General features: G+C 46.8%; 1 protein-coding gene across 3 annotated transcripts in view; it reads right to left on the reverse strand.

Moving 5' to 3' along the window:
• The window catches only part of LOC139228535 (vesicle transport protein USE1-like), a 28,862-nt gene extending 13,823 nt beyond the window's left edge, over window positions 1-15,039 (reverse strand). Inside the window, exons 1-5 of one of the 3 annotated variants that reach the window (XM_070859622.1) lie at window positions 14,899-15,039; window positions 11,521-11,570; window positions 8,680-8,758; window positions 7,374-7,526; window positions 3,726-3,744 (exon numbers count right to left, since the gene is read on the reverse strand). In XM_070859622.1, the coding sequence (XP_070715723.1) occupies window positions 3,726-3,744; window positions 7,374-7,526; window positions 8,680-8,758; window positions 11,521-11,570; window positions 14,899-14,940 (343 nt within the window). In that variant the 5' untranslated portion in view covers window positions 14,941-15,039. Of the gene's footprint in view, window positions 1-3,725; window positions 3,745-7,373; window positions 7,527-8,679; window positions 8,759-11,520; window positions 11,571-14,838 lie in introns of all 3 variants that reach the window. The other 2 variants (XM_070859620.1, XM_070859619.1) reach the window with 2 other exon arrangements.
• Window positions 15,040-26,651: the final 11,612 nt, after the last annotated feature.

Here is a 26,651-nt window from a genome sequence, read left to right on the forward strand (position 1 = left end):
ACCTCAGTGGTGGGAAAATTATTAGAAAAAATCCTGAAAGACAGGATAAATCTACATTTGGAAAGGCAAGGATTAATATTAGGGACAGTCAGCATGGATGTATTAAGGGAAGATCGTGTTTGACTAACCTGATTGAATTTTTTGAGGAGGTAACCAAGAGGGTCGATGAGGGTAGTGTATACGATGTAGTATATATGAACTTTAGCAAGGCTTTTGATAAGGTCCCACATGGTAGACTGATCATGAAGGTTAAAGCCTATGGGATACAGGGCAAAGTGTGGCAAGTTGGATCCAAAATTGGCTTGGAAGTAGGAAGCAAAGGGTAATGATTGATGGATGTTTTTGTGACTGGAAGGATGTTTCCAGTGGGGTTCTGCAGGGCTCAGTACCGGGTCCCTTGCTTTTTGTGGTATATATCAATGATTTAGATTTGAATATAAGGAGTATGATTAAGAAGTTTGCAGACGACACTAAAATTGACTGTGTGGTTGATAATGAAGAGGAAAGACTTGGGCTGCAGGAGGATATCAATCTATTGGTCAGGTGGGTAGAAGAGTGGCAAATGGAATTTAATTCAGAGAAGTGTGAGGTGATGCACTTTGGGAGGGCTAATAAGGGAAGGGTATATACATTAAGCGGTAGGCCACTTAATAATGTAGATGAACAAAGGGACCTTGGAGTGCTTGTCCACAGATCCCTGAAAGTAGCAGGCCAGGTGGATAAGGTGGTTAAGAAGGCATACGGAATGCTTGCCTTTATTGGCCGAGGCATAGAATATAAGAGCAGGGAGGTTATGCTTAAATTGTATAATACTTTGGTTAGGCCACAGCTGGAGTACTGCGTGCAGTTCTGGTCGCCGTATTTTAGGAAGAACACAATTGCACTGGAGAGGGTGCAGAGGAGATTTACTAGGATGCTGCCTGGAATGGAGAATCTTAGTTATGAGGACAGTTTGGATAGACTGGTTTGTTCTCATTGGAACAGAGGAGGTTGAGGTGTACAAAATATTGAGGGGCCTGGACATAATGAATAGTAAGGGCCTATTTCATAGAAATATAGAAAATAGGTGCAGGAGTAGGCCATTCGGCCCTTCGAGCCTGCACCACCATTCAATAAGATCAGGCTGATCATTCACCTCAGTACCCCTTTCCTGCTTTCTCTCCATACCCATTGATCCCTTTAGCCGTCAGGGCCATATCTAACTCCCTTTTGAATATATCTAACGAACTGGCATCAACAACTCTCTGCGGTAGAGAATTCCACAGGTTAACAACTCTGAGTGAAGAAGTTCCTCCTCATCTCGGTCTGAAATGGCTTACCCCTTATCCTTAGACTGTGACTCTTGGTTCTGGACTTCCCCAACATCGGGAACATTCTTCCTGCATCTAACCTGTCCAATCCCATCAGAATTTTATATGTTTCTATGAGATCCCCTCTCATTCTTCTAAACTCCAGTGAATACAGGCCTAGTCGATCCAGTCTCTCCTCATACGTCAGTCCTGCCATCCCGGGAATCAGTCTGGTGAACCTTTGCTGCACTCCCTCAATAGCAAGAACGTCCTTCCTCAGATTAGGAGACCAAAACTGAACACAATATTCCAGGTGAGGCCTCACCAAGGCTCTGTACAACTGCATTAAGACCGCCCTACTCCTATACGCAAATCCCCTAGCTATGAAGGCCAACATGCCATTTGCCTTCTTCACCGCCTGCTGTACCTGCATGCCAACTTTCAATGACTGATGTACCATGACACTCGGGTCTCGTTGCACCTCCCCTTTTCCTCATCTGCCGCCATTCAGATAATATTCTGTCTTCATGTTTTTGCCCCCAAAGTGGATAACCTCACATTTATCCACATTATACTGCATCTGCCATGCATTTGCCCACTCACCTAACCTGTCCAAGTCATCTTGCAGCCTCTTAGCATCCTCCTCACAGCTCACACCGCTAACCAGCTTAGTATCGTCTGCAAACTTGATAGATATAACACTCAATTCCTTCAGCGAAATCATTGATGTATATTGTAAATAGCTGGGGTCCCAGCGCTGATGCCTGCAGCACCCCACTAGTCACTGCCTGCCATTCTGAGAAGGACCCATTTATCTCTGCTTCCTGTCTGCCACGTTCTCTATCCACGTCAATATATTACCCCCAATACCATGTGCGTTAATTTTATACACTAATGTCTTGTGTGGGACCTTGTCAAAAGCCTTTTGAAAGTCCAAATACACCACATCCACTGGTTCTCCCTTGTCCACTCTACCAGTTACATCCTCAAAAAATTATAGTAGATTTGTCAAGCATGATTTCCCTTTCATAAATCCATGCTGACTTGGACCGATCCTGTCACTGCTTTCCAAATGTGCTGCTATTTCATCTTTAATAATTGATTCCAACATTTTCCTCACTACTGATGTCAGGCTAACCGGTCTATAATTCCCGTTTTCTCTCTCCCTCCTTTTTTAAAAAGTGGTGTTACATTAGCTACCCTCCAGTCCATAGGAACTGATCCAGAGTCGATAAGACTGTTGGAAAATGATCACCAATGCATCCACTATTTCTAGGGCCACTTCCTTAAGTACTCTGGGATGCAGACTATCAGCCCCTGGGGATTTATCGGCCTTCAATCCCATCAATTTCCCTAACACAATTTCCTGACTAATAAGGATTTCCTTCAGTTCCTCCTTCTCGCTAGACCCTCGGTCCCCTAGTATTTCTGGAAGGTTAGATGTGTCTTCCTTTGTGAAGGCAGAACCAAAGTATTTGTTCAATTGGTCTGCCATTTCCATTGGTGGAGGGGTCTATTATGAGGGGGCATGGTTTTAAGGTGGTTGGTGGAAGGTTTAGAGGGGATTTGAGGGGGGGCTTCTTTACACAGAGGGTTGTGGGGATCTGGAATTCGCTGCCTGGAAAAGTGGTGGATGCAGAAACCCTCACCACTTTTAAGAGATGGTTGGATGGGCACTTAAAGTGCTGTAACCTGCAGGACCTAGAGCAGGTAATTGGGATTAGACTGGATGACCTTTTGTTGGACGCTGCAGATATAATGGTAAGTACTACAGGGAATAGAATACGGCCAGGGTGATCTCCTGGACTAGTGTCGATCGCCTGGATGGGTCGGAGAGGAATTTTCCCAGATTTTTTCTCCCTAAATTGGCCTGAGTTTTTGTCTGGTTTTTGCCTCTCCCAGGGGATCACATGGCTCCAGTTGGGGTGGAGTGTAGAATGTTTCAGTATAAGGGATGTCGCAGTTGTGTGGGCCGGACTGGTTTGGGCTGGGTGCTCTTTGCCTTTCCGTCATTGTTCATAGGTTTATATGTAACCTTTAGGGCTGCTGACCGAGGGCCGTGCGGCTCTTTGTTGGCCAGCGTGGACACCATGGGCTGAAATAGTCTCCTTCTGCGCTGTAAATTTCTATGTTTCTATGTAAGCTTAACTAAAATTCACAAACTTCCATTTGTACGATTTGTTCTGGAGGACTATTTGCCCAGGCCCCTCTATTACTGGTCCACTAATATAACCACCGCTCTACCGAATCCCCGTGGCAACCGGGATTACCATGAAAGCAGCATTATTTTTTTTTAATTTAAAAAATCCCCCCAAAGTACCCAGCGTTCAGCTGCCAATCTCACGACAGTGATTTGAGGGCAGAACAAGATTACGAAAGGGGTCAACCGATCGAGAGGCAGACATGGATCTCCGTTAGTACTTAGTGTTTACTCACCATCAGAAGATACGGAGGGCTGCAAAGCAACGAAGAAAAAGAATTAAAATTCAGAATGGCACGTGCGATTTAAAAAAAAATTTTGTCGAGTCGTTTTCTGCAAGGAACAGAAACAGGAAACATCGACACCGCCTTGAGAGCAAAGTAAAGTTTGATTGGCTGTACATTTCCTTGTGAGGAGGAGGCAAAGAGACTTCAAGGGGATATAGACGGGCTAAGTGAGTGGGAAAGAACGTGGCAAATGGAACATAAACATAAGAACATAAGAGCAGGAGTAAGCCATTCGGCCCCTCGATGTGATGGCCATTGGATATTATGTAATTGGCATCACGGAGACATGGCTCCAGGATGACCAAGGCTGGGAACTCAACATCCAGGGGTATTCAACATTTAGGAAGGATAGACAAAAAGGAAAAGGAGGTGGGGTGGCGTTGCTGGTTAAAGAGGAAATTAATGCAATAGTAAGGAAGGACATTAGCTCGGATGATGTGGAATCGGTATGGGTGGAGCTACGGAATACCAAAGGGCAGAAAACGCTGGTGAGAGTTGTGTACAGACCACCAAACAGTAGTAGTGAGGTTGGGGACAGCATCAAACAAGAAATTAGGGATGCGTGCAATAAAGGTACAGCAGTTATCATGGGCGACTTTAATCTACATATTGATTGGGCTAACCAAACTGGTAGCAATGTGGTGGAGGAGGATTTCCTGGAGTGCATTAGGGATGGTTTTCTAGATCACTATGTCGAGGAACCAACTCGAGAGTTGGCCATCCTAGACTGGGTGATGTGTAATGAGAAAGGACTAATTAGCAATCTTGTTGTGCGAGGCCCCTTGGGGAAGAGTTACCATAATATGGTAGAATTCTTTATTAAGTTGGAGAGTGACACAGTTAATTCAGAGACTAGGGGCCTGAACTTAAGGAAAGGTAACTTCGATGGTATGAGACGTGAATTGGCGAGAATAGACTGGCGAGTGATACTTAAAGGGTCGATGGTGGATAGGCAATGGCAAACATTTAAAGATCACATGGATGAACTTCAACAATTGTACATCCCTGTCTGGAGTAAAAATAAAACGGGGAAGGTGGCTCAACCGTGGCTAACAAGGGAAATTAGGGATAGTGTTAAATCCAAGGAAGAGGCATATAAATTGGCCTGAAAAAGCAGCAAACCTGAGGACTGAGAGAATTTTGTAATACAGCAGAGGAGGACAAAGGGTTTAATTAGGAGGGGGAAAATAGAGTATGAGAGGAAGCTTGCTGGGAACATAAAAACTGACTGCAAAAGCTTCTATAGATATGTGAAGAGAAAAAGATTAGTGAAAACAAACGTAGGTCCCTTGCAGTCAGATTCAGGTGAATTTATAATGGGGAACAAAGAAATGGCAGAGCAGTTAAACAAGTACTTTGGTTCTGTCTTCACGAAGGAAAACACAAATAACCTTCTGGAAATACTACGGGACCGAGGGTCTAGTGAGAAGGAGGAACTGAAGGAAATCCTTTCAAGGCGGGAAATGGTGTTAGGGAAATTGATGGGATTGAAGGCCGATAAATCCCAGGACCTGATAGTCTGCATCCCAGAGTACTTAAGGAAGTAGCCCGAGAAATAGTGGATGCATTGGTGATCATTTTCCAACAGTCTATCGACTCTGGATCAGTTCCGATGGACTGGAGGGTAGCTAATGTAACACCACTTTTTAAAAAAGGAGGGAGAGAAAACGGGTAATTATAGACCGGTTAGCCTGACATCGGTAGTGGGGAAAATGTTGGAATCAATTATTAAAGATGAAATAGCAGCACATTTGGAAAGCAGTGACAGGATCGGCCCAAGTCAGCATGGATTTACGAAAGGGAAATCATGCTCGACAAATCTTCTGGAATTTTTTGAGGATGTAACTGGTAGAGTGGACAAGGGAGAACCAGTGGATGTGGTGTATTTGGACTTTCAAAAGGCTTTTGACAAGGTCCCACACAAGAGATTTGTGTGCAAAATTCAAGCACATGGTATTGGGGGTAATGTACTGACGTGGATAGAGAACTGGTTGACAGACGGGAAGCAGAGACTCGGGATAAACAGGTCCTTTTCAGAATGGCAGGCAGTGACTAGTGGGGTACCGCAGGGCTCAGTGCTGGGACCCCAGCTATTTACAATATACATTAATGATTTGGATGAAGGAATTGAGTGTAATATCTCCAAGTTTGCAGATGACACTAAGCTGGGTGGCAGTGTGAGCTGTGAGGAGGATGCTAAGAGGCTGCAGGGTGACTTGGACAGGTTAGGTGAGTGGGCAAACGCATGGCAGATGCAGTATGTGGATAAATGTGAGGTTATCCACTTTGGTGGTAAAAACACGAAGGCAGAATGGGGAGGTGCAGCGAGACCTGGGTGCCATGGTACATCAGTCATTGAAAGTTGACATGCAGGTTCAGCAGGCGGTGAAGAAGGCAAATAGTATGTTGGCCTTCATAGTTAGGGGATTTGAGGATAGGAGCAGGGAGGTATTACTGCAGTTGTACAGGGCCTTAGTGAGGCCTCACCTGGAATATTGTGTTCAGTTTTGGTCTGCTAATCTGAGGAAAGACGTTCTTGCTATTGAGGGAGTGCAGCGAAGGCTCACCAGGCTGATTCCCGGGATGGCAGGACTGACATATGAGGAGAGACTGGATCGACTGGGCCTGTATTCACGGGAGTTTAGAAGGATGAGAGGGGATCTCATAGAAACATATAAAATTCTGATGGGACTGGACAGGTTAGATGCAGGAAGAATGTTCCCTATGTTGGGGAAGTCCAGAACCAGGGGACATAGTCTAAGGATAAGGGGTAATCCATTTAGGACTGAGATGAGGAGAAACTTCTTCACTCAGAGAGTTGTTAACCTGTGGAATTCCCTACCGCAGAGAGTTGTTGATGCCAGTTCATTGGATATATTCAAGGGGGAGTTAGATATGGCCCTTATGGCTAAAGGGATCAAGGGGTATGGAGAGAAAGCAGGAAAGGGGTACTGAGGTGAATGATCAGCCATGATCTTATTGAATGGTGGTGGTGCAGGCTTGAAGGGCCGAATGGCCTACTCCTGCACCTATTTTCTATGTCTATGTTTCGAGCCTGCACCACGACTCATCTGATCTTGGCCTCAACTCCACTTCCCTAGACTCCCTTGAATAAAATGTGGAGAAATGTGAAGTTAAGCACTTTGATAGGAAAAGTAGAAAAGAGTAATTTTTTTAAATGATGAAAGATTGGGAAGTGTTGGTGTTCAGAAGGACCTGGGTGTCCTTGTACAGAAATCACTGAAAGTTAACCTGCAGGCACAGCAAGCAATGAAGAAAGCAAATGGTATGTTGGCCTTTATTACAAGAGGATTTGAGTACAAGAGTAATTATATTGGGCCCTGGTGAGACTGCACCTGGAGTATTGTGTACAGTTTTGGTCTCCTTACCCAAGGAAGGATATATTAGCCATTGAGGGAGCGCAATGAAGGTTTACCAGACTGATTCCAGGGAAGGGGGGACTGTCCTTTGAGGAGAGATTGAGGCCTTTCTGCTCTGGAGTTTAGAAGAATGAGAGGTGATCTCGTGAAAGGTGCTTTCTTTCTTTCTTAAACGTGGTTGAATCAAACCGCTTGTACATTAAAGCTGAGGACTTACTGTGCCAAGTAGCTCGCTCCTCATTTCCCCCGTGTATCTGGCTTTCGTTTGGAGGTGGACGGTTTTCGTGGCGGATATCCTCTCCTTTCCGGTGGTGGAAGTCCGTCCGGGAGCTAAAAACTGATTGGCCAGAGCCTTCTCTGTCGGGTTCGGCTGGAAACCAAAGGGTGAAACGTTAATCGACAGAATCCAACGCCCAGTATCCAGGGAGGGGAGTGAGGAACTGCAAAATTGTACAGTGCACCGTTATCTATTGGCCACGACACCGGGGAGAACTCTTCTTTGAAATAGTGGCCGCGGGACCTTTTACGACCACCTGAGGGGGCGGACGGGGCCTCGTCCCATGACGTTTTTTGGATTAAGAACCACTTGAACAGACTTGCCATACAGCAGCTCTGTGCGCTTTTAGTCCTCTCCGTAAATACTGCTTCCAGTAAAGTGTGATCTCTGACGATGAACACGCAGGAGGGCCCTCTCCCAGGGTACGAGACCAGTGCCGCTGCAGTGGATTAACAAGAACCCGGGTCTGTCGCACCAGACGTAAAACATTCTGTACAGCTCTCGCACACACTGTGTATGTGTAGATGTCTCTTCCTTTGAGTAAACAGGGCAATAGGGAAACATCTACTTGCTGCAGCCCAGCGGAGGGAATCATACAATCATAGAAATTTACAGCATGGAAGGAGGCTATTTTGGCCCATCGTATCCGTGCCGACCGACAAAGAGCTATCCAGCCTAAACCTACTTTCCAGCTCTAGGTCCGTAGCCCTGTAGGTTACGGCTCTTCAAGTGCACATCCAGGTACTTTTTAAATGTGGTGAGGGTTTCTGCCTCTACCACCCTTTCAGGCAGTGAGTTCCAGACTCCCAGCACCTTCTGGGTGAAGAAATTTCCCCTTAAATCCCCTCTAATCCTTCTACCAATTACTTTCAATCTATGTCCCCTGGTTGTTGACCACTCCTCTAAGGGAAATAGGTCCTTCCTATCCAGGTCCCTCATAATTTTATACACCGCAATAAGGTCGCCCCTCAGCCTCCTCAGGAATATCTCACCATTCCTTCATCGCCGCTGGATCAAAATCCTGGAACTCCCTCTCTAACAGCACTGTGGGAGCACCTTCACCACACGGACTGCAGTGGTTCAAGAAGGCGGCTCACCACCACCTTCTCAAGGGGCAATTAGGGATGGGCAATAATTGCCGGCCTTGCCAGCGACGCCCACATCCCAGGACAGAATTTTTTTTTTTAAACCCAGGGGAGAAAATACTGAAAATATAAAGAAGAAATGACAAACAAATCGCCCCTACCAGTTTCTCAGCCTCCAAAAGCCCTTTCAAGAACTCCACTTTGCGGGAATATTCATTTAGAATCTCCGGGGCGGGTTTGCTGCGAGGAATAGAAACATGAAACATCATACTGTCAGGGCACAACAACACAACTTGCATTTATATAGCGCCTTTAACATAGTAAAATGTTCCAAGGTGTTTCTCAGGAGCGTTATCAAGCAAAATTTGACACCGAGCCAAAGAAGGAGATGTTAGGATAAAGGATGGTTTCAAGCAGCGTTCTGAAGGAGGAGAGAGAGGTAGAAAGACGGAGAGGTTTAGGGAGGGAATTCCAGAGCTTGGGGCCCAGGCAGCTGAAGGCACGGCCGCCAATGGTGGAATGATTCAAATTGGGGATTGCGCAAGAGGGCAGAATTGGAGGAGCACAGAGATCTCGGAGGGTTGCGGGGCTGGAGGGGATTACAGAGATAGGGAGGGATTGAGGCCATGGAGGGGATTTGAAAAGGATGAGAATTTTTAAAATCAAGGCATTGCCAGACTGGGTACCAATGTAGGTCAGCGAGCACAGGGGGCGATGGGTGAGCGGGACTTGGTGAGAGTTAGGACACGGGGTCAGCAAGCACAGAGGGTGATGGGTGAGCGGGACTCGGTGTGAATTAGAATACGGGGCAGCGAGCACAGGGGGTGATGGGTGAGCGGGACTTGCTGCGCATTAGGACACGGGGCAGCGAGCACAGGGGGTGATGGGTGAGCGGGACTTGCTGCGCATTAGGACACGGGGCAGCGAGCACAGGGGGCGATGGGTGAGTGAGACTTGGTGCGAGTTAGGACACGGGGCAGCAGAGGTTTGGATGAGTTCCAGTTTATGGAGGGTGGAAGATGGGAGGCCGGCCTGGAGAGCGTTGGAAGAGTCAATTCTAGAGGTAGCAAAGACAGGCACGGATGAGGGCACACTCTCCAGCCAAGTATCACTCCAAAAACCAGGGCACGATTCCAGGGAGTTAGTTTCCACTCACTCTGGTGATACAGAATTCCTGACCCAAGAATCGTGCTGATCCGATTACTGTGCCCTTCCACTCCAGTCCAAACTACGAAAGTAAGGGAGAACCATTTTATCAAATAAAAAAGAACTTGCATTTATAATAGCACACTGCACGGCCTCAGGACATCCCAAAGCGCTTTACAGCCAATGAAGTATATTTTTGAAGTGTAGTCACTGTTGTAATGTAGGAAAGGCAGCAGCCAATTTGCACACAGCAAGCTCCCACAGCAATGTGATAATGACCAGATAACCTGATGAAGGGATCAATATTGGCCCAGGGCACCGGGGATAACTCCCCTGCTCTTCTTTGAAAAGTGCCCTGGGATGTTTTACATCCACCTGAGGGGGCAGACGGAGCCTCAGTTTAACGTCTCATCCAAAAGACTGCACCTCCGACAGCGCAGCGCTCCCTCAGCACTGCACTGGAGTGTCAGCCTGGAATCCTCTTTGGAACACAACTTTCGCAGTGCAGAATGTTGACGGAGGACATAAATCACACCGAGTGTCTGGGTCCAGGTTAAAAGCAGTATTAGTGTGCATTGAAAGCCACCAATCTTGAAGCTGGGTTGTGATGAGTCACTAACATTATCAGAGGTAAAAAAAAAACCTTGCATTTAAGTAGCACAGTATCGCCACACAATTGATTGCTTTTGGAGTGCAGCGACTTTGTTACATAGCCATTCTTAAAATCTTACAGCACACAGAGGCCATTCGGCCCATTGTGCCTTTGAAAGAGACACCCAATCAGTTCCACTCTTTCCCCATAGCCCTGTAATTTCTTGCTTTTGAACTACATATCCAATTCTAGTGACCACGAAACACTTGATCTCTTCTTGCAGTGGGAAAGGTACCAAAAGAAAGATTTATACACGACCACCGGACATCTCAAAGTGCTTTACAGCCATTGAAGTACTTCTGGAGTGTAGTCACTGTTGTAATTAGGACATTACTACAGGAATGGTAGCTTAGTGGTTATGTTACCAGTAATCCAGAAACCTGCACTAATAATCTGGAGCCATGAGTTCAAATCCCACCACAGCAGCTGGGGAATTTAAATTCAATTAAATGAATCTGGAATTGAAAAAAATTAGTATCAGTAATGGTAACCATGTAACTCCCGGATTGTCGTTAAAAACCCATCTGGTTTACTAATGTCCTTCAGGGAAGGAAATCCTTTAGGGAAGCAAGCCACTCAGTTGTACCAAACCGCTATGACAAAATACCTTCACCACACGGACTGCAGCGGTTCAAGGCGGCGGCTCACCACCACCTTCTCAAGGGTAATGAGGGATGGGCAATAAATGCTGGCCTTGCACATCCCGTGAATTAATTTAAAAAAAATTAAACTGGGGCGTTGGTTTCATAGGTGTGATGCACAGATCCTCATGGGCCACGTATACAGTTTGATTCATATTCCCATTAATATGTTCATCTCTCAAGCTGCTGATACTAACAGTCGTCTGATTTATCCGGTAACAGTGCCAAGAACAGCCCTTTCCAAACACGCAGGCCCATTCATTTAAAAACAGGACAAACCAGCGGGCAAATGGCAAATGGCCAACACGCCCGCGATAAGCAGTGGGGCAGTAAAGGTGTCGGCCGAGAATAGGTCCCAAGGCTCTGGAGTTGGGCTTGTGCCAACCTTCTAACTCAAGAGGCAAGGGTGCTCCCAATTTTCCATTTTTATTTCACTGTTTTAAATTTTAAACCGCTGGTTTTGTCCATTTACAGCATGCACATCTCGACAAGAAAACATAACTCAAGAAGTCTCTGGAGCTCCAAAGGGTGCAGATGAAACAATCCCCGGAAGATTCCCCTACCTCATGTGCTTCTTCAATTCGACCAGCATTTCCTGGAGAGCTCCGACGTACTGGAGAAAACCACAAACAACAGCCATTAGCAGCAAGCAACTTCACTGGAGAAACATCATGTTAACCTGGCTTCATTCAAGTATAGATCCTACTTTTCAGCTAAACACAGATTCTCATGAGTTCAGTACTAACAGGAGGAATAATGGTCTTTATTGCAAGGATGCTGGAGAACAAGAGTAAGGAAGTCACACTACAATCACACAGGGCTTTGGTGAGACCACACCTGCAGTACTGTGCTCAGTTTTGGTCTCCTCATCTGAGGAACGACATACTTGCTTTAGAGGCGGTGCAACAAAGGTTCACTGGATTGATCCCTGGGATGAGAGAGTTGTTCTATGAGGAGAGATTGAGTAGATTGGGTCTGTACTCTGGAGTTTAGAAGAATGAGAGGTGATCTTATTGAAACATATAAGATTTTGAGGGGGGTTGACAGGGTAGATGCTGAGAGGGTATTTCCCCGACTGGAGAGTCTAGAACCAGGGGGGGGGCATAGTCTTGGGGTGAGGGGTTGGCCATTTAAGGCTGAGATGAAGAGGAATTTCTTCACTCGGAGGGGTGTGAATCTTTGGAATTCTCTACCCCGGAGGGTTGTGGATACTGAGTCTCGGAGTATATTCAAGGCCAAGATCGACAGATTTCTGGACTTGAAGGACATGGGGATCGGCCAGGAAAGTGGAGTTGAGGCTGAAGATCACCATGATCTTATTGAATGGCAGAGCAGGCTCGAGGGGCCGTATGGCCTACTCCTGCTCCTAATTCTTATGTTATGTTCTAAGAAGATGGAGTAACAACAAAATGATGGAACCAAAGCTCTGCACTGGATGACTAGGGCCCATGGAGCAAGATGTCTAATCACATGCAGCAAGTGGGCAGAGGCTGCCAGTGGCGACTGGTTTATACAGACCATTTCACTTCCTCAGGGCTTCACAAGCGCTTTCACAGCCAAATTACTTCCGAAGTGCAGCCACTGATATCATGGAGACAAACACAGTAGTACTTTGTACTTAGCAAGGTCCCACAACCAGCAAACGAGATGAACGGCCCGCAAATCTATTTCTGCTGGTGTTGGTTGAAGGATGGATGTTGTCCAGAACACCGAAAGGACTCACATATTCTTCTCCAAATAATGCCGCGGGATCTTTTGCACCCACGAGAGAGAGCAGACAGGGGCCTCGGTTTAATGTCTCATCCAAAAGACACCTTTGACAGTGCAGCACTCCCTTAGCACTGCACAGAGGTATCAGTCTGGATCACATGCTAAAGGCCTGGAATGGGGCTTGAACCATGACCTCCTGACTCACAGGCAAGCTTACCACCACTGAGCCAGAGCTGACAATTCGAGCTCATCGGACATCTCGGCCGATTTGCTCAAGAGGGAGATACAAATCGTGCCCATCACCTAGGAGCAAAGCATCCAACCTTTCGCAGGACCATTTATGGGGGCAGTACAGGAAGGAATCATTAGGCCCTTGGAAGTTGAGGGAATGTCACTCCACAGAGTAAAAACACTAGCTCAATTCCAGTGCCCCAGAGAGCATCTGTTGAATCACATTTTTTCCATTTTCATTAATAACAAAAATGTCTTTATCTTCTTCAATGAATCGTGCCAAGTCTTCCCTTAGTTCCTATTTAACACCTGCACAGGTCGTGGAGGAGAAACAGTACCTCATTTACAACTAACCTGCACCGACCCGATCCCGTTACTACTCCCCAGCTAAGGAATTCAAGAATCAAGTTCCTGGTTTTATATATATAAATATATATATATATATATTTTTTTTTTAAATTCTGAACCTTAGAAACATAGAAATTTACAGCGCAGAAGGAGGCCATTTCGGCCTATCGTGTCTGCGCAAGTCAGGTCCTCAGTCGGGGAATTGGCTGGGATGATGCAACCCACTGAAAATCAACATGGGTCACTGACATCACGGGTTATCTTAACCCATTGATGAATGAGATGCAGGGAATGGACCCCAAACAGTTTCCCTACATTCACTCCCCCTCTTGAAGTCAGGTCTGGAAGCTGCCCAAGGCTGCTCGTGGTCACGTTACTTTACCTACGGCTAGAAGTTATGCACAACAAACTAACAGAAAAAGAATGTGCAAAACTACGGGGAAAGGGCAGGGGAATGAGACTAGCTGAAGTGCTCTTGCAGAGAGCCGGCACAGGCTTGAGGGGCCAAATGGCCTTCTTCCCTGCTGTAACCATTCTATGATTTGTAGAACGAGTGAGCAAAACCCTAGAAGAATCAAGGCAGCCATCAGCATTGAAGGAGCATAATGTGTCAATACGTACAGCTGATCGCAAGAGTTTTAAAAATATCATTCATGGGATGTGGGCATCACTGGCAAGGCCAGCATTTATTGCCCAGCCCTACTGTGAATTCCACAATCAATCTAAAAATCCACGCTTCTCCCACTTACAATCTCTCGTGATGTGGAGACTTCAGTTTGTAAGGTCTTCAATGAATTTTCATCAATAAAGCAAACATGGGAGCACAGGAACAGGAGTAGGCCATTTAGCCCCTCGAGTCTTTTCCGCCACTCAGTGAGATCATGGCTGATCTATGACCGAACTCGATATACCCACCTTTGTCCCATATCCCTCAATACTTTGGCTTAACAAAAATCTATACATATCGGATTAAAGTCAACAATTGAAGCATCAATTGCCTTTTGCGGAAGAGAGTTCCAAACCTTTTGTGCTGCAGAAAAACTCTGGAACTCTAACCACAACCCCTCGCCTCTGTGTCCCACCCTGCGACCTGTGAGGGTTTGAACTTGAGACGTAGCAATCCAGTTCAGTTCGGTCGAAAGCTCACCGCCCAAAAACATTAACTCTGTTTCTCTCTCCACGGGTGCTGCCTGACCCGCTGAGTATTTCCAGCATTTTCTGCTTTTATTTGCTATTTGCCTTGTTTCCAGTTTATATTTCAGGCGATGGGAACGTCAGATGCCCACTCCACGGAGCCACCTACTGGCCCGGCGCCTGCAATTACAGCGTGACAGTTGACATAGCAAAATTGAATGGGACTTTTATTGACAAGGGGGGGGGCGGGGGGGATGACCCAGATTAGTGACAACAAGATAAAGGTTTTGGAGCGCGAGGGGGTAGAAAATGCCCACTGAATGGGGCATTTCCAGCAATATTGGGACATTAGTGTGACACACAGAGTTCAGGGCCAGCTCCACAACCCCGGTGCCGTGGCCCAATATTGATCCCCGCCCCAAGCCCCCTCGGCCCTCGGGCCTCCGCCCTCCCCGCACCTTATCCAGCCGCCAGTCCGTTTCGTCCCTTTTCTCCGCCGCCATCGCCTCGCATCTCACCAGCAGCCGCAAGAAATTCTTCTCCAGCCTGGAGGCCGCCATCTTTGGACCCACGACGTCAACTTCCGGGGCGCGGCTTCCGGGGGGGGCGGGGCGAAAACGCCATTTTTACTGCTGGCAAAAAAAAGAACAAAGACAGCCGCAGGCAAAGCGGGCAAGATGGACCTGATTCTGTGAGTGAGCTGTAAAACCCAACAGCGCCGCCTGTGGCCAGAGCTATCAGATGCATTTGAACATCAAAAGGCCCATGTGTTGTGCTGTTTTAATGTACTATATTATCATTAAGTTATTCTTCATGTTAAAGAAAGGAAGACTTGTATTTATCATCATCATAGGCAGTCTCTCGGAATCGATGAAGACTTGCTTCCATTCTTAACATGAGTCCTCAGGTGGCTGAACAGTTCAATACGAGAGCCACAGTCCCTGTCAGAGGTGGGACAGATATTCGTTGAGGGAAGGGGTGGGTGGGACTGGTTTGCCGCACACTCCTTCCGCTGCCAGTGCTTGAGCTCTTCACGCTCGCGGCGTTGAGATTCGAAGAGCTCAGCGCCCTCCCGGATGCACTTTCTACCCACCCAGGGTGGTCTTTGGCCAGGGACTCCCAGGTGTTGGTGGGGATGTCGCACTTTATCAGGGAGGTTTTGAGGGTGTCTTTGTAACGTTTCCGCTGCCCACCTTTGGCTCGTTTGCCGTGAAGGAGCTCCGAGTAGAGCGCTTGCTTTGGTAGTCTCCTGTCTGGCATGCGGACTATGTGGCCTGCCCAGCAGAGCTGATCAAGTGTGGTCAGTGCTTCAGTGTTGGGGATGTTAGCCTGGGCGAGGACACTGATGTTGGTGCGTCTGTCCTCCCAGGGGATTTGCAGGATCTTGCGGAGACATCGTTGGTGATATATCTTCAGCGACTTGAGGTGTCTTCTGTACATGGTCCATGCCTCTGATCCATACAGGAGGGCGGGTATTACTACAGCCCTGTAGACCATGAGCTTGGTGGTAGATTTGAGGGCCTGGTCTTCGAACACTCTTTTCCTCAGGGGGCCGAAACATTTATATAGCACCTTTCACGACCAACTGATGTCCCAAAGAGCTTTACAGCCAATGAAGTACCTTTTTGAAGTGTAGTCACTGTTGCAATGTAGGAAAATACATTCCTGGGAGCTCTTGTCTGAAGGAACAGCAAGACATGTTTTTAAAAGTTCAGCATAGGGTTGACAACCCGCCCCCCCCTCCCCGCCGGATTGTCCTAGAGTCTCTAATAATAATAATAACTTTTATTTATATAGCGCCTTTAATGTAGTAAAATGTCCCAAGGCACTTCACAGCAGTGTTACAGACAAACAGATAAATTGGACACTGAGCCACAGAAGGAATTAAGGCAGCTGATCAAAAGCTTGTTTAAAGAGGTAGGTTTTAACGAGCGACTCTAAGGATTGAAGATTAATCTCCAAGACACTGCTGGGAGCAAAACCCACGGGAAAAATCATAGCAGCATTTAAAAATATATACTTTTTTTTTCATTTCCTTTGAATACTTTCATTTATGAGTTATAACAATATTGTAGACGGGAAAATAGGTTGTTTAGACTGAGCCAAGAATCGTCCAATTGGTTTTCAAATTGGCATGGGAAGCCGAAGGGCTCCAAGGATTGGTGCTGGGTAACCAATAGTGGGAGAGTGGGGCGGGGCCATTGAAGGCAGGAGATCATACGACGAAACCTCCTGGAATAAATTCAACCAAAATTGGCAACCCTAGTTCAGCATGAGGCCGAGCCAGACGGGCCGGAGAGGGCTCCTGGTTGAATTACTGGTCTGTGCTGAATTACGCAGATGTTTGCTGGGGTAACAATCGGCGCTCTACAATTAGTCTGGATTAGGGAGGGGAAAATGAGCCAGGGTTGCCTCGACTAGTCACTATTGACGTGAACATTGGAGGAGGTTCAGTAGATTGATTCCTGGGAGGAGAGGGCTGTCTGACGATGAGAGATTGTGTAGAATGGGCCTATACTCTCTGGAGTTCATAATAATAATAATGATAAATAATAATAACTTTTATTTATATAGTGCCTTTAACGTAGTAAAACGTCCCAACGTGCTTCACAGGAATGTTACAGACAAATAGATACATTTGACACCGAGCCACAAAAGAAATTAAGGCAGATGACCAAAATCTCGGTCAAAGAGGTAGGTTTTAAGGAGCGCCTTAAAGGAGGAAAGAGAGGTAGAGAGGTGGAGAGGTTTAGGGAGGGCGTTCCTGAGCTTAGGGCCCAGGCAGCTGAAGGCAGGTCCACCGATGGTTGAGCAGTTATAATGAGGGATGTTCAAGAGGGCAGAATTTGAGGAGCGCAGACATCTTGTGGGGTTGTCAGGCTGAAAACGATTATAGAGATAGGGAGGGGCAAGTCCATGGAGTGATTTGTAAACAAGGATGAGATTTTTGACATTGAGGCGTTGTTTAACTGTAAGAGAAAGGACAACCATCCGTGGCTAACGAAGGAAATAAGGGAGGGTATCAAATTGAAAACAAAGGCATACAATGTGGCCAAGACTAGTAGGAGGCCAGAGGATTGGGAAATTTTTAAAAGCCAGCAAAGAACGACTAAAAAAATGATAGAGAGGGAAGATAGATTATGAAAGTAAACTAGCACAAAATATAAAACAGATAGTAAGAGTTTCGACAGGTACATAAAAAGGAAAAGAGTGACTAAAGTAAATGTTGGTGCCCTGGAGGTTGAGACTGGAAAATTAATAATGGAGAACAGGGAAATGGCAGAGACGTTGAACAAATATTTTGTAGCGGTCTTCACGGTAGAAGACACTAAAAACATCCCACTAGTGGATAATCAAGGGGCTATAGGTAGGGAGGAACTTAATACAATCACTATCACTAATGAAGTAGTACTCGGTAAAATAATGGGACTAAAGGCGGACAAGTCCCCTGGACCTGATGCCTTACATCCTAGCATCTTAATAGAAGTGGCTGCAGACATAGTGGATGCATTGGTTGTAATCTACCAAAATTCCCTGGATTCTGGGGAGGTCCATGTAGATTGGAAAACCGCAAATGTAACGCCCCTAGTTAAAAAAGGAGGTAGGCAAAAAGCAGGAAACTATAGATGTTAGCCTAACATCTGTCGTTGGGAAAATGCTGGAGTCCATTATTAAGGCAGCAGTAGCAGGACATTTGGAAAAGCATAATTCAATCAAGCAGAGTCAGCATGGTTTATGAAAGGGAAATCATGTTTGACAAATTTGTTGGAGTTCTTTGAGGATGTAACGAGCAGGGTGGATATGGGGGAACCAGTGGATGTGGTGTATTTGGATTTCCAGAAGGCATTTGATAAGGTGCCACATAAAAGGTTACTGCACAAGATCAAAGCTCACAGGGTTGGGGGTAATATATTAGCATGGATAGGGGATTGACTAACTAACAGAAAACAGAGAGTCGGGATAAATGGGTCATTTTCCGGTTGGCAAACAAAAACTAGTGGGGTGCTGCAGGGATCGGTGCTGGGTCCTCAACTATTTACAATCTATATTAATGACTTGGATGAAGGGACCGAGTGTAATGTAGCCAAGTTTGCTGATGATACAAAGATGGGTGGGATAGCAAATTATGAGGCGGACACGAAAAATCTGCAAAGGGGTATAGACAGGCTAATTGAGTGGGCAAAAATTTGGCAGATGGAGTATAATATAGGAAAATGTGAGGTTATCCACTTTGGCAGAAAAAATAGAAAAGCAGATTATAATTTAAATGGAGAAAAATTGCAAAGTGCTGCAGTACAGAGGGACCTGGGGGTCCTTGTGCATGAAACACAAAAAGTTAGTATGCAGGTACAGCAAGTAATCAGGAAGTCAATGGAATGTTGGCCTTTATTGCAAAGGGGGATAGAGTATAAAAGCAGAGAAGTCCTGCTCCAACTGTTCAGGGCATTGGTGAGGCCACACCTGGAGTACTGCGTGCAGTTTTGGTCTCCGTATTTAAGGAAGGATATACTTGCATTGGAGGCTGTTGAGAGAAGGTTCACTAGGTTGATACTGGAGATGAGGGGGTTGCCTTATGAAGATAGGTTGAGTAAGTTGAGTCTATTATACTCATTGGAGTTCAAAAGAATGAGAGGTGATCTTATCGAAACATATAAGATAATGAGAGGGCTCAACAAGTTGGATGCAGAGAGGATATTCCACTCATGGGGGAAACTAAAACTAGGGGGCATTGTCTCAGAATAAGGGGCCACCCATTTAAAACTGAGATGAGGAGGAATTTTTTCTCTCAGAGGGTTATAAATCTGTGGAATTCTCTGTCCCAGAGAGCTGTGGAGGTTGGGTCATTGAATATATTTAGGGCGGAGTTAGACAGACTTTTGAGCGATAAGGGCGTAAAGGATTATGGGGAGCGGGCAGGGAAGTGGAACTGAGTCCATGATCAGATCAGCCATGATCTTATTGAATGGCGGAGCAGGCTCGAGGGGCCGTATGGCCCCCTCCTGCTCCTGCTCCTATTTCTTATATTTTTATGTTCTTAGGAGGACAGGATCAGTCTCAACTGAGATTTTCCCATGAGGTCATATCGTCTGCTGATACTCACAGTCATGGCTTAAGACACTCGGATGCCCATGGGATCCTAGCCCAGTGAAGGGTCAATTGCTTAACGACAGGTCAACAAGAACTTGCATTTAAATAGCCTCCTTAACAGAGTAAAATGTTCCAAGATACTTCACGGGAGCGGTTATCAAACAAAATTTGACACTGAGCTACGCAAGGAAATATTAGAACAGGTAACCAAAAGCTTGGTCAAAGAGGTAGGTTTTAGGGAGCGTCTTAAAGAAGGAGAGGCAGAGAGGTTTAGGGATTGAATTCCAGAGCTTAGGGCCCAGGCAGCAGAAGGCACGGCCACCTCAAGTAGGATCTCTCATTTTTAATAAAAATACAAATATCTAATTAAACATTTTTACAAACACTACTCACAGGTTTTATTACACCTTGGGAAGTTATCATAATGCAAACATAAGAACATAAGAATTAGGAACATGAGTAGGCCATCCAACCCCTCGAGCCTGCTCCGCCATTCAACAAAATCATGGCTGATCTGGCCGTGGACTCAGCTCCACTTACCCGCCCGCTCCCCATAACCCTTAATTCCCTTATTGGTTAAAACATTCAGTAAAACCAATTAACAAAATAATCCAAAATAAAAAACACAAAAAAAAAGGGAGAACCAGTGGATGTGGTGTATTTGGACTTTCAAAAGGCTTTTGACAAGGTCCCACAAGAGATTGGTGTGCAAAATTAAAGCACATGGTATTGGGGGTAATGCACTGACGTGGATAGAGAACTGGTTGGCAGACAGGAAGCAGAGAGTCGGGATAAACGGGTCCTTTTCAGAGTGGCAGGCAGTGACTAGTGGGGTGCCGCAGGGCTCAGTGCTGGGACCCCAGCTATTTCCAATATACATTAATGATTTAGATGAAGGAATTGAGTGTAATATCTCCAACTTTGAAGATGACACTAAGCTGGGTGGCGGTGTGAGCTGTGAGGAGGATGCTAAGAGGCTGCAGGGTGACTTGGACAGGCTAGGTGAGTGGGCAAACGCATGACAGATGCAGTATAATGTGGATAAATGTGAGGTTATCCACTGTGGTGGCAAAAACACGAAGGCAGAATATTATCTAAATGGCGGCAGATTAGGAAAAGTGGAGGTGCAACGACACATGGGTGTCATGGTACGTCAATCATTGAAAGTTGGCATGCAGGTACAGCAGGCGATGAAGAAGGCAAATGGTATGTTGACCTTCATAGCTAGGGGATTTGAGTATAGAAGCAGGAAGGTCTTACTGCAGTTGTACAGGGCCTTAGTGAGGCCTCACTTGGAATATTGTGTTCAGTTTTGGTCTCCTAATCTGAGGAAGGACGTTCTTGCTCTTGAGGGAGTGCAGCGAAGGTTCACCAGACTGATTCCCGGGATGGCAGGACTGACATATGAGGAGAGACTGGATCGACTGGGCCTGTATTCACTGGAGTTTAGAAGGATGAGAGGGGATCTCATAGAAACATATAAAATTCCCCTGGACTGGACAGGTTAGATGCAGGAAGAATGTTCTCAATGTTGGGGAAGTCCAGAACCAGGGGACATAGTCTAAGGATAAGGGGTAAGCCATTTAGGACTGAGATGAGGAGAAACTTCTTCACTCAGAGAGTTGTTAACCTGTGGAATTCCCTACCGCAGAGAGTTGTTGATGGCAGTTCATTGGATATATTCAAAAGGGAGTTAGATATGGCCCTTATGGCTAAAGGGATCAAGCGGTATGGAGAGAAAGCAGGAAAGGGGCACTGAGGTGAATGATCAGCCATAATTTGATTGAATGGTGGTGCAGGCTCGAAGGGGCGAATGGCCTATTCCTGCACCTATTTTCTATGTTTCTATGTTTCTTTGCTTCCACTTCAAAAGTGAGTTCTCAGGTGACTGAACAGTTCAATACGGGAATTACAGTCTCTGTCACAGGTGGGACAGACAGTGGTTGAGGGAAAGGGTGGGTGGGGAGTCTGGTTTACCGCACGCACCTTCCGCTGCCTGCGCTTGGTTTCTGCATGCTCTCGGCGATGAGACTCGAGGTGCTCAGCGCCCTCCCGGATGCACTTTCTCCACTTAGGGCGGTCTTTGGCCAGGGATTCCCAGGTGTAGGTGGGAATGTTGCACTTTCAAGGAGGCAGGATGTCCTTGAAACATTTCCTCTGCCCACCTGGGGCTCGCTTGCCGTGTAGGAGTTCCGAGTAGAGCGCTTGTTTTGGGAGTTTCAACTGAGCGGGTCGAGTGTGGTCAATGCTTCGATGCTGGGGATGTTGGCCTGATGGAGGGCACTTACGTTGGTGCATCTGTCCTCCCATTACAGCTTTTAACCCGTAAAGCATTTGGAAGGAAGAGATTACCATTCCAGTTATGTGTCACACACTGGCTCAGTGGGTAACACTCTCGCCTCTGAGTCAGAAGTGTTGTGTATCTGTAAAGCATGCACTCCCATGTTCCGCCACCAGGGAGTGCATCCCCTGAAGTTCCAAGGGATCCCAGCATCCCTTGGGAGCACTGTATATAAGCCGGCCCCTAAGGCTTGTTCCTCACTCTGGAGTGTCTTATTAAAGACTGAGGTCACTGTTACTTTAACCTCCCTGTCTGCAGTCTCATCTGTGCAGGAACACAATAACTGGTGACGAGGATACGAATCCAACGCAAAGATGCAGCAAACTGTGGGCATCCGGGAGAAGTTCTCGGAGGGTGAGGACTGGGAAGCCTATGTCGAACGGCTAGACCAGTATTTTGTAGCCAACGAGCTGGACGGGGAAGGAAGCGCTGCAAAAAGGAGAGCGGTCCTCCTCACGGTCTGCGGGGCACCGACCTACAGCCTCATGAAGAATCTTCTGGCTCAGGTGAAACCCACAGATAAGTCGTATGAGGAGCTGTGTACACTGGTTCGGGAGCATCTTAACCCGAGGGAGAGCGTGCTGATGGTGAGGTATCATTAAGGAAGAAACAGCGGGACATCTAGATAGGAATAGTGCAATCAAGCAGACGCAACATGGATTCATGAAGGGGAAATCATGTTTAACTAATTTACTGGAATTATTTGAGGATATAACGAGCATGGTGGATAAAGGTGTACCGATGGATATGGTCTATTTAGATTTCCAAAAGGCATTCGATAAGGTGCCACACAAAAGGTTACTGCAGAAGATAAAGGTACATGGAGTCAGAGGAAATGTATTAGCATGGATAGAGAATTGGCTGGCTAACAGAAAGCAGAGAATCGGGATAAATGGGTCCTTTTCGGGTTGGAAATCGGTGGTTAGTGGTGTGCCACAGGGATCGGTGCTGGGACCACAACTGTTTACAATATACATAGATGACCTGGAAGAGGGGACAGAGTGTAGTGCAACAAAATTTGCAGATGACACAAAGATTAGTGGGAAAGCGGGTTGTGTAGAGGACACAGAGAGGCTGCAAAGAGATTTAGATAGGTTAAGTGAATGGGCTAAGGTTTGGCAGATGGAATACAATGTCGGAAAATGTGAGGTCATCCACCTTGGAAAAAAAAACAGCAAAAGGGAATATTATTTGAATGGGGAGAAATTACAACATGCTGCGGTGCAGAGGGACCTGGGGGTCTTTGTGCATGAATCCCAAAAAGTTAGTTTGCAGGTGCAGCAGGTAATCAGGAAGGCGAATGGAATGTTGGCCTTCATTGCGAGAGGGATGGAGTACAAAAGCAGGGAGGTGTTGCTGCAACTGTACAGGGTATTGGTGAGGCTGCACCTGGAGTACTGCATGCAGTTTTGGTCACCTTACTTAAGGAAGGATATACTAGCTTTGGAGGGGGTACAGACACGATTCACTAGGCTGATTCCAGAGATGAGGGGGTTACCTTATGATGATAGATTGTGTAGACTGGGTCTTTACTCGTTGGAGTTCAGAAGGATGAGGGGTGATCTTATAGAAACATTTAAAATAATGAAAGGGATAGACAAGATAGAGGCAGAGAGGTTGTTTCCACTGGTCGGGGAGACTAGAACTAGGGGGCACAGCCTCAAAATACGGGGGAGCCAATTTAAAACCGAGTTGAGAAGGAATTTCTTCTCCCAGAGGGTTGTGAATCTGTGGAATTCTCTGCCCAGGGAAGCAGTTGAGGCTAGCTCATTGATTGTATTCAAATCACAGATAGATAGATTTTTAACCAATAAGGGAATTAAGGGTTACGGGGAGCAGACAGGTAAGTGGAGCTGAGTCCACGGCCAGATCAGCCATGATCTTGTTGAGTGGCGGAGCAGGCTCGAGGGGCTAAATGGCCTACTCCTGTTCCTAATTCTTATCTTCTTATGTTCTTATGTATCGGTTCTACACGTGGCAGCGATCTGAAGTTCAGGAAGTGGCGAGCTACGTCGCCGAGCCAAGGTGACTTGCAGGACAATATGAATTTGATGGCTACCTGGAGCAAATGCTCAGAGACTTTTTTGTACTGGGCATTGGCCACGAGACCATCCTACGAAAACTTTTGACTGTAGAGATACCGACTTTCAGTAAGGCCATTGCAATAGCACAGGCGTTTATGTCCACCAGTGATAACACCAAACAAATCTCTCAGCACACAAGTGCTAGCAATGTTCATAAATTAACTGGAACTGTGTTTGCGAGCAGAAATGTACAGGCCAGAACCCACAAATCTGCAACTGCCAGCAGGCCTCAGGTGACTCAGATGACTCAAGAGTCCGCAACAAAGGATGAATGCAAGGCAATTCACACCTTGTTGGCGTTGTGGAGGCTTCCATTCAGCCTATTCATGCCGTTTCAAAGGGTATGTTTGCAAGAGCTGTGGAACAATGGGCACCTCTAACAAGCTTGCAGATGAGCTGCAAGCTCTGCAAAACCTGCTAACCACCACGTGGCAGAGAAAGATCGGTCCATGGTGGATCAAAGCAATTTCGAGCCTCAGAGAGAGGAGGCAGATGCTGAAGTACACAGGGTGCACACATTTTTGACGAAATGTCCACCTATAATGCTAAAGGTAAAATTGAATGGCTTACCCGTAGCCATGAAACTGGACACTGGTGCTAGCCAATCCATCATGAGTAAAAAGATGTTTGAGAGACTGTGGTGCAACAAGGCATTGAAACCAGCCCTGAGCCCCATCCACACGAAACTGAGAACGTACACCAAAGAGCTTATCACTGTTCTGGGCAGCGCCATGGTCAAGGTCACCTATGAGGGCACGGTGCACGAACTGCCACTCTGGATTGTCCCGAGCGATGGCCCCACACTGCTTGGAAGGAACTGGCTGGGCAAAATTCGCTGGAACTGGACTGAAATCCTGGCGCTATCACATGTCGATGAGGCCTCATGTACCCAGGTGCTTAACAAATTTCCTTCCCTTTTTGAGCCAGGCATTGGAAACTTTTCCGGGGCGAAGGTACGGATTCACTTGGTCCCAGAGGCACGACCCATTCACCACAAGGCGCAAGCGGTACCTCACATGATGAGGGAGAGAGTGGAAATCGAGCTGGACAGGCTGCAACGCGAAGGCATCATCTCCCCAGTGGAATTCAGCGAGTGGGCCAGCCCGATTGTTCCAGTACTCAAAAGTGATGGCACGGTCAGGATTTGCGGCGATTATAAAGTAACTATTGATCGTTTCTCGCTACAGGACCAATACCCGCTACCTAAGGCAAGCGACCTATTTGCGACGCTGGCAGGAGGCAAGACGTTCACCAAGCTCGACCTGACTTCGGCCTACATGACGCAAGAGCTGGAGAAGCCTTCGAAAGGCCTCACCTGCATCAACACGCACAAGGGACTGTTCATCTACAACAGATGCCTGTTTGGAATTCAGTCGGCTGCAACGATCTTCCAGAGAAACATGGAGAGCCTACTCAAGTCAGGACCACGCACGGTGGTTTTTCAGGATGACATATTGGTCACGGGTCGGGACACCGTCGAGCACCTACAAAACATGGAGGAGGTCCTCCAGCGACTGGATCGCGTAGGGCTGCGGCTGAAGAGGTCGAAATGCGTCTTCAGGGCAACAGAAGTGGAGTTTTTGGGGAGAAACATCGCGGCGTATGGCAATCGGCCCACAGACGCCAAGACAGAGGCTATCAGGAACGCGCCCAGGCCACAGAATGTTACGGAGCTGCGGTCGTTCCTGGGACTCCTCAACTATTTTAGTAACTTCCTACCGGGGTTAAGCACCCTCTTAGAGCCCCTACATATTTTATTGCGTAAAAGTGAGAACTGGGTATGGGGAAAAAAGCAAGTAATTACTTTTTGAGAAAGCCAGGAACATTTTATGCTCCAACAAGCTGCTTGTATTGTATAACCCGTGTAAAAGACGTGCTAGCATGTGATGCGTCGTCGTATGGAGTCGCGTGTGTATTACAACAAGCTAATGTTGCGGGGAAGTTGCAATCTGTCGCCTATGCCTCCAGGAGCTTGTCTAAGGCCGAGAGGGCCTACAGCATGTTTCAGAAAGAGACATTAATTAGTGTGGGTGTTTGGGGTAAATGCATCAATACCTGTCTGGCCTCAAATTTGAGCTGGAAACCGATCACAAGCCCCTCATATCTCTGTTCGCTGAAAACAAGGGTGGGCACTCGCGCTATCAGCATATAACTATCCGCCACAGGCCAGGCACCGAGAACTGTGCGGAAGCTCTCAGTCAGCTACCATTGCCCACCACGGGGGTGGAAATGGCGCAGCCTGCAAACTTGTTGATGGTGGTGCAGCCCGCAGACTTGTTGATGGTCATGGAAGCGTTTGAAAATGATATATCACCTGTCACGGCCCACCAGATTAGGACTTGGACCAGCCAAGATCCTCTGCTGTCCCTCGTAAAAAACTGTGTACTGCATGGGAGCTGGACCAGCATCCCCGTTGAAATGCAAGAGCTAATCAAGCCGTTCCAGCGGTGAAAGGACGAGCTGTCCATTCAGGCAGACTGCCTGTTGAGGGGTAACCGTGTAGTGCTACCCAAAAAGGGCAGGGAGACGTTCATCTCGGATCTCCACAGCACACACCCGGGTATAGTAATGATGAAAGTGATAGCCAGATCCCACGTGTGGTGGCCCGGTATCGCCTCTGACTTAGAGTCCTGTGTACGGCAGTGCAGCGTGTGTGCTCAGTTGAGCAACGCGCTCAGAGAGGCACCACTAAGTTTGTGGTCCTGGCCCTCCAGACCATGGTCGAGGATCCATGTCGACTATGCGGGCCCGTTTCTCG

This window comes from Pristiophorus japonicus, chromosome 18 (assembly GCF_044704955.1).
Source record: "Pristiophorus japonicus isolate sPriJap1 chromosome 18, sPriJap1.hap1, whole genome shotgun sequence".
NCBI classification, from domain to species: Eukaryota; Metazoa; Chordata; class Chondrichthyes; family Pristiophoridae; genus Pristiophorus; species Pristiophorus japonicus.